Below are 8,286 nucleotides of genomic sequence, written 5' to 3' on the forward strand. Positions count from 1 at the left end.
GGATGGGAGTTCTCAGCTCCCAGAACTCCCACAACCACACCCAGTATCCAATTCCAAGAGGTGAAGTCTCTCAACCTCACCAATGGCCCGCAAATGGTTTGAAAAACAAGAGAGCAGAAAATAAGGTTACAAGTAAATAAATCAGTGGAGCATGAAAGGAACCTTCTCAAAACACACAGACAGAGACAAGGGCAAACAGAGGCAAAAGAAATGAAGAACAATGTGCTCTGTCCTCCAAGGAACAGAAGAAGAAACAAAGTCCAAGGAACGTGGTGTTCCAAATTGCTAATCAATGCTGGATACCAACACCAGCAACTGCTAATAACCAAGGAAGAATCACCTCTCTCTGCTATAATTATTTCTGACACAGGTCTCCAGGAGGAGTGTCAAGACTCAGGTTAGCAGCTCAGTGTGATAATAACCCAAGATTACCAGAAATTCGCAATGTCTGAAGAAAAGGAGGGCTTGGAGGAAGGGAAGTGGCAATTAGAAATACTTGTCAAGGTAATTACATTGTGAAGAGCGGGCATTTCACTTTTCAGCAGTCACTGGTGTAGGTTTTCTTCTGCCTGACTTTAGAAAAACATCTTCCAGGCAGGTAGAGCCGTGGAGGAATACATCAAATTTTCTGAAATAACACGGTGTGAAAAAAAAAAAAAGTATTCTTTCTGTCCAAATAATGTGCTGGATAATAAAAGCTTGAAATCCAAAAGGCTGAGAACAGTATTAACTGAGCAGCCAATGAAACTGTCTTAAGCCAACCAGCAGCCCCCTCCTCTTCTCACTCACAAGGTTCAGTCCATGTCAACATGTGTCCTCCAAAAAGACCAAGATAGCTCTCCAAGAACAAAGAGTTCAGGCTCCTCGACATTATGCTTCAATCACTCACTTTGTCCAAAATGGCACATATAAAACTTTCCAGGCTGGAGCCGGTCAAAATATGTAAACTGAGAACAGTCCACCAAAGCCTCTGAGACACAGTTCTGTAGGATTTGTAGCTATCCACTCACACCTTCAACCAAGAGGACAGTGCTTCTCTTCCGGTTCTTTGGAAAACCATGACGAAACCAAGAATCACAGCTACTCTCTTGATTCTCCACCACTGCCTTCAAGACTGAGTTCCATCTCACCTCTAATAAGGAATGATGCAGCTATTGTTAAAGTTTTTATTATCCAGCACACCATTATTTGGACAAAAATCATACTTTTTTTTTCCCATATCGTGTTATTTCAGAAAATTTGATGTATTCCTCACAGCTCTACCTACCTGGAAGATGTTTTTCTTAAGTCAGGCAGAAGAAAACCTACACCAGCAACTGCTGAAAAGTGAAATGCCCACTCAAATGGGCAGTGAAGACTCTAAAAGGCAACTCTAAACATGTCAATCCCATGCTTAAATCAGTCCATGGTTTCCTGTTGCTTTTTGGACAATCTGTGATCTCCTTAGCATGACTACCTTCATTTCCAAGGCCCTCTGCGATCTAGTTTCTCACCAGATCTCTTAACTTAGCCCCAATACACTCACATCAAAATTTTGAACTATAGTGAATTGACAATAGTTCTTCAGATGCATCATGCTCCCCAAGGCTTCATGTTTTTATACCGACTGTTTACTCTGAGAATCCCTTTCACTTATTAAGACTCAGCTCTGGAGTTACCGCCACTCTGAAGCCTTCCTTAATTCCACCCCTGAGCCACCCCTATCAAATGTGATGCTGGCATCTTCTCTATGAGTTCTGACTGCCTCTATGCATTCCTGAATACCAACTCTCACACTCTGTACCATTGATTTGTCCATTTCCCCCTCTGGGCTTCCCTGGTAGCTCAGACAGTAAAAAATCCGCCTGCAATGCAGGAGACCCAGGTTTGATCTTTGAGTTGGGAAGAGCCTCTGGAAAAGGGAATACCTACCCACATCAGTATTCTTGCCTGGAAAACCCCATGAATAAAGGAGCCTGGCGGGCTACAGTCGAAAAGACGGGTAACAAAGAGTTGGACATGGCTAAGTGACTAAGCATGTGTGCATTCCTTTCTCCCTCTAGACTGTGAGCAACTCGAGGGTCAGGGCTTGTGCCAGGCTCAAAACAAACGGATTCCATAGATCAAGGAAGAACGTTAAATCAGATAATGAAGACTGACTACTTGGTAGGTTCAGAAAGAACTAAGCCTCTCTAATAGATCACAGTTTTAAAAAGTCTAGGCATCAGAGACTCAACTCCATTAGTCAAGCATATTTTGTCTGGGCCCAGGTCTCTATTTTAGCAACATCTAACAAGTGTTTGGGCTTCCACAGTGGCTCAGTGGTAAAGAATCTGCTTGCCAATGCAGGAGACATGGGTTCCATCCCTGGGTCAGGAAGACCCCCTGGAAAAGGAAACAGCAACCCACTCCAGTATTCTTGCCTGGGAAATCCCATGGACAGAGGAGCCTGGCAGGCTGTAGTCCATGGGCTTGCAAAGAGTTGGACATGACTTAACAGCTAAACAACAACAAAGAGTTTTTAACTTGGGGGTTTACCAAGGATTTTTTAAGGATTTATTAAGAATGTGTAGAGAAAGGCAGTGAATATGAATGTCTCTCTCCTGTGCATCCTTGCCGAAGAATCTGTGATAAGTTGTAGGCAGGGACCAGGCCTGGGCCTGCCTGAGCCCTTTCCTGATGGCCCCACATGGTTCTGTCTTTATGGCTTCCTTGAGGCTGAAATGTAGTTTTAGTCTTGTCTTAAGCACTTAGCCAGAGAATAGCCTTTTAAGAACTGACTGCAGTTCATTTCTAAGAAGGTGCCACCCTTCTCAGCTCTGCAAAGTGCTGGCTATGCCTCTTTAACCCTCCAGCAGCAAGTTCCCATCCTGAGCTCCATGGCTGTGGTCTCTCTAACCAGCAGAGTCTCCATATTCTTCTGAGCAAGGGTGCTATTCAAGTTTGTTTGGTAGAAAGTCTTTTTCTGCTTTTATTCAAAATTATTTAGACCTTATCTGCACCATGCCATGTCATTTTCTTTGTAACAGCAGTGAATGTCCCCTGGACAGGCAATTTGAGACCTGATGTTAGCTGAATTACTCGATGGTGGGCTAAGGTCAAAAAGGGCCTGTGTGAGGCCAATTGAGGTGTATGGCCACCTCACAGGCCAGGTACTTACTTGCAAGGGGAGGAAGTGGCCTGCTAGGGGAGGAGATTGGGGCTCCATCCATGGAGGGATAAAGGAAGTAAGGAAATAAATGGATCCTGTGTGTAAGATTTCCAGCTGGGCTTTGCCTAATACAGACAGGGGTCACAAGCAGAAGCAAAGGAGCTGTTTTTCACAGGAATATTTGTGCTACCCCAGACACTCCAGTGCCACTTGAGGGCACAGAGAACAAGGTGTGACACTGATGTACAGTAAAGTGCAAATAGCGATGTTGGGAGAGAGCATCAAAAGCCAACACCTGAGTCAGGAAGGTACCAGCCTCAGGATACCCTCCCTCAAGGGTCCTGTGGATAAAAGACAACATCAAGAGCTAGGATCAGGAGAACATGAGCGGCACATCCTTGATCACTGATGAGACATCCCCTGGGAATGCCCAGGAATACGTGGATGGTGGCTGAGGGTGGGTGGGTGAGACTACAAAGAGACTAAGCTTTTGCAAATGCAGCTGGGACTCGAGTCATAAACATGCAAATTAGCACTCATAAACCAGGGGAGAAAGTTGACATTATTGTTAAAGCATTTGCATCATGTGCGAAGTTACAAAATCTGCTAAAGCCATTTCTGGTGTAATAGGTACTCAGTAAATATTGCTATGCTTGAACTACTATATACAAAATAGATAACTAATGAGAACCTACTGTATAGAACATATAACGGAATCAAGATTGCTGGGGAAAATATCAACAACCTCAGATATGTAGGTGATACCACCTTCATGGCAGAAGGTCAAGAGGAATTAAAGAGTCTCTTGAAGGTGAGAGAGGAGAGTGAAAACACTGGCTTAAACTTTAACATTCAAAGGGAGAAAAGCAGAAACAGTGACATATTTTATTTTCTTGGGCTCCAAAACCACTACGGACAGTGACTGCAGCCACAAAATTAAAAGACACTTGCTCCTTGGAAGAAAAGCTATGACAAACCTAGACAGCGTATTTAAAAGCAGAGATATCACTTTGTTGACAGAGGACCATGTAGTCAAAGCTACATTTTTTCCAGTAGTCATGTACTTATGTGAGAGTTGGGCCATAAAGAAGGTTTAGCGCCAAAGAATTGATGCCTTCAAACTGTGGTGTTAGAGAAGAGTTGTTGTTTTTTGTTTTAATATAAATTTATTTATTTTAATTGGAGGTTAATTACTTTACAATATTGTATTGGTTTTGCCATACATCAACATGAATCTGCCACAGGTATACACGTGTTCCCCATCCCAAACCACCCCCCCTCCTCCCTCCCTGTACCATCCCTCTGGGTCGTCCCAGTGAGCAGTTTTTGTTTTTTATTTTATTTTATTTTTTAACTTTACAATATTGTATTGGTTTTGCCATATATCAAAATGAATCCGCCACAGGTATACATGTGTTCCCCATCCTGAACCCTCCTCCCTCCTCCCTCCCCATACCATCCCTCTGGGTCGTCCCAGTGCACCAACCCCAAGCATCCAGTATCGTACATCAAACCTGGACTGGCGACTCATTTCATATATGATATTATACATGTTTCAATGCCATTCTCCCAAATCATCCCACCCTCTCCCTCTCCCACAGAGTCCAAAAGACTGTTCTATACATCAGTGTCTCTTTTGCTGTCTTGTATACAGGGTTATTGTTACCATCTTTCTAAATTCCATATATATGCATTAGTATACTGTATTGGTGTTTTTCTTTCTGGCTTATTTCACTCTGTATAATAGGCTCTAGTTTCATCCACCTCATTAGAACTGATTCAAATGTATTCTTTTTTTTTTTTTTTTGAATAATGAAATTAATATAAGGTAAACATTTTTTTATTTGTCATAGGTTCAGAAACATGACTCAGGTTGGTCTACATTTGACATTTCTTAAAGTTCCAGCTTTTTAGAAGAAATAAGTATGAGAACGGGAAAAACTTAAGGCAGTGTTATAGTAACATTTATCTTTCGCTTTGATATGCAGCTGTTGAACATTTTAGCAATTATGACTTGATCCAAATACTGCTTTATCTGTTTAAGCTAGAAATAAAAAATGTAAACCTCATTGGCTCAAATTTCTTCCCAGGATTTCAAGTTTCGATTATCGTCATAAAAACAAATTATGTAAGTAAACGGAATCAGTGAGGGGGGTCTTGAAGACTGTATCAAAACAATATTTCAATTTCAGCATTAAAGTGTGTGTCCCATGTTATTCAACAACAAAAATACTTCTTCTAACGTTATGAGAAAAACTTAGAGTTCGTCATTTCAATTGAAGTTTTTGTAAAATGGGGGCACTTCTGAGAGATTGTATTAGCAGTGGATTCTGTGTGCTTATAAAACCAATCAAGACCTGTTTAGGTCAAGAAATCTTTTTCACTTAAAAATACTTCCGTCCATAAAATACATCTGATCTGTATGTTTATTCTGAGGAAACCCTACTTTGTGTTCTAGACTATCTCTTTGAGGATAAGCAGATTTAAACAACTTTTACATTGTCTATTTATGCTCAAATACTAATACTCAAATTCAATTACATCCCAAATTATTTTCACTAAGATTTACCAGGTATTTAACAGAACAGGCCTGCCTTGAACAACCCCATTCCCCAAACAAACAAGTTTAATCCTGCTAAGAACTTGCCCATACTCGCCCATCCTACCAGACAAAGGCAGAGAAAAGAAAGGGAGTTAGGAAGCTGTCTAGAAATACAAGCCATAGCTTAACAAAAATAAAAGTGGTTTATTGATTACATAAGATTTCAGCTCTAATAATATATAATATAAACTTTAAAATTAGAAATAAATGACTTTATATTTTACAAGAATAATCTAAGTTATGGCAGCATGTTTGATGAATATTAAAGTCCTGCAGTCATCATATATCTATTTTCAGAAAATCAGGAAGTCATCATCAAGTTTTATATTATGTCGTGATATAGTTACCCCATACACACGTTTCATTAAGTAGAAATAAGACATTCTATGTTTTCTTTTTTGGCAAATCCTCCTTTTCTGTCATACAGATATACCCTCTAACATTAATTTCTTACAACGTACAAAATTTAACTTTTTATCCGAAGAGTTATCTCAATAACTTTCACCTGGGAAAGCTACAAAGGGCATGAGGCAACAACTGAATGCTTCTCTGAACTTTATCTTGGATTTTCACTTTTGCCTAAAACCCCATCTTATAATTAAAACTAAATGAATTCCACATCATCATACTTACTGAGGAACGTCTTTTCGTGTACATGTTTGCCACAAAGATGCAAAACAGCAACTCACTCATCCGAACAAGTATTTGGCTGATCACACAAAGAAAACAGGACTGTGGGAAATGAAAATGCTTTAGTGTTTGATAGCTGAAGAGATGGGTGACAGTCACTCGAACTTCTCGTCTCCTTCTTCCACGTCTTTCAAGCTGAGTACTTCCAAGGAGCCCTTGCCTTTTGTCTCCTTTTTTATGAGCTCATCGACTTCTCTGAAGCAGCCGGGGTCAATGAGACACACAATTTCCAACTGTTGACCGTAGTCTTCACTTTCGATAACCTTGATCAGTGGCTTGAGTTTTTCTTTCAGCTTCTTCCCTTCATTTACTGGAAGGATGAACCGAAGTCTCATGTGAGCACGTTCTATCTTCATTTTCTCTTTTAACTGCTTTATCACTTCCAAAGCCTGCTGTTTCGTGCTCTTGTTGGGTTTGACTGAATAGTGGATGTCCTTCATGGCTCTCTCAATAAGGATAACGGTGTATGGTCTCTTTGTTTCAGGGTTCACACATTTGTCGGCCACAATAGTTGCAATGTCCCTGAACATCTGCTCCAGCTGTGTGTGCCGTTCTTTGTCTGACACTTGAACCTCTCCTTTAGTCAAAATCTGCTTACAGATTTCAGTCTGGTCATCTGTTCCAAATGCACTGATGAGATCTTCCTTCTTTGCAACCTGACCTTTGGAGACATTTACAAACACTGAGTGGGTCTGTAGCACTTCATCAAGGTCTTTTTCCACGCCGCTCCGCCAGCCCACGACCTTGTTTTTGTAGCAGGCGATTTCGAAGCGCTTCCCGGCTCGCTTCATCCGTACCACGGCCACATTGGTCAGGCGGATCTGGTTTGTGGGGGTGAAGATCGACATCTTGGCAGCTCACAGATCTTGGGGCCGGCGAACCAAGGCAGGCCCGCGCCGCTGGCCACAGGGCCACCCGCACCTAGATGTAACCACCCGGCGGCGCGCGGCACAGTAACGCCCGCACACTGCGCGGCGCCGTAACTAACCCCAAATGTATTCTTTTTAATGGCTGAGTAATACTCCATTGTGTATATGTACCACGGCTTTCTTATCCATTCATCTGCTGATGGACATCTAGGTTGCTTCCATGTCCTGGCTATTATAAACAGTGCTGCGATGAACACTGGGGGTACATGTGTCTCTTTCAATTCTGGTTTCCTCAGTGTGTATGCCCAGCAGTGGGATTGCTGGATCATAAGGCAGTTCTATTTCCAGTTTTTTAAGGAATCTCCACACTGTTCTCCATAGTGGCTGTACTAGTTTGCATTCCCACCAACAGTGTAAGAGGGTTCCCTTTTCTCCACACCCTCTCCAGCATTTATTGCTTGTAGACTTTTGGATTGCAGCCATTCTGACTGGTGTGAAATGGTACCTTATAGTGGTTTTGATTTGCATTTCTCTGATAATGAGTGATGTTGAGCATCTTTGGACAGCAAGGTGATCAAACCACTCAATACTAAAGGAAATCAACCCTGAATACTCATTGGAAGGACTGATGCTAAAGCTGAAGCTCCCATCCTTTGGCCACATGATGCAAAGAGCTGACTCATTGGAAAAGACCCTGATGTTGGGAAAGATTGAGAGTAGGAGAAGGGGGCAGCAGAGGATGACATGGTTGGATGGCATTACTGACTCGATGGACATGAATCTGAGCAAACTTTAGGAGATAGTGAAAGGCAGGGAAGCCTAACATGCTGCAGTCCATGGGGTCCCAAAGAGTCAGACACAACTTAGCAACTGAGCAACAACAATTGTAGAGCACAGGAAACTCTACTCAGCAGTGCTGTGTGGTGACCTAAATGAGAGGAGAATCCAAAAAAGAGGGGGTGTATGCGTACCTATTACTGATTCACTTTGTTGTA

General features: G+C 41.9%; 1 protein-coding gene across 1 annotated transcript; it reads right to left on the reverse strand.

Moving 5' to 3' along the window:
• Positions 1 to 6,376: 6,376 nt before the first annotated feature.
• Positions 6,377 to 7,411, reverse strand: LOC133228027 (ribosome maturation protein SBDS). Its single transcript, XM_061383288.1, has one exon. It carries the CDS (start codon positions 7,268 to 7,270, stop codon positions 6,518 to 6,520), a length of 753 nt encoding a protein of 250 aa, XP_061239272.1. The 5' UTR covers positions 7,271 to 7,411; the 3' UTR covers positions 6,377 to 6,517.
• Positions 7,412 to 8,286: the final 875 nt, after the last annotated feature.

This window comes from Bos javanicus, chromosome 16 (assembly GCF_032452875.1).
Source record: "Bos javanicus breed banteng chromosome 16, ARS-OSU_banteng_1.0, whole genome shotgun sequence".
Lineage (NCBI taxonomy): Eukaryota > Metazoa > Chordata > Mammalia > Artiodactyla > Bovidae > Bos > Bos javanicus.

Bases quoted from the DNA above. Each gene is read 5' to 3' on its own strand.
- LOC133228027 (XM_061383288.1), bottom strand. From the start codon at position 7,270: ATGTCGATCTTCACCCCCACAAACCAGATCCGCCTGACCAATGTGGCC.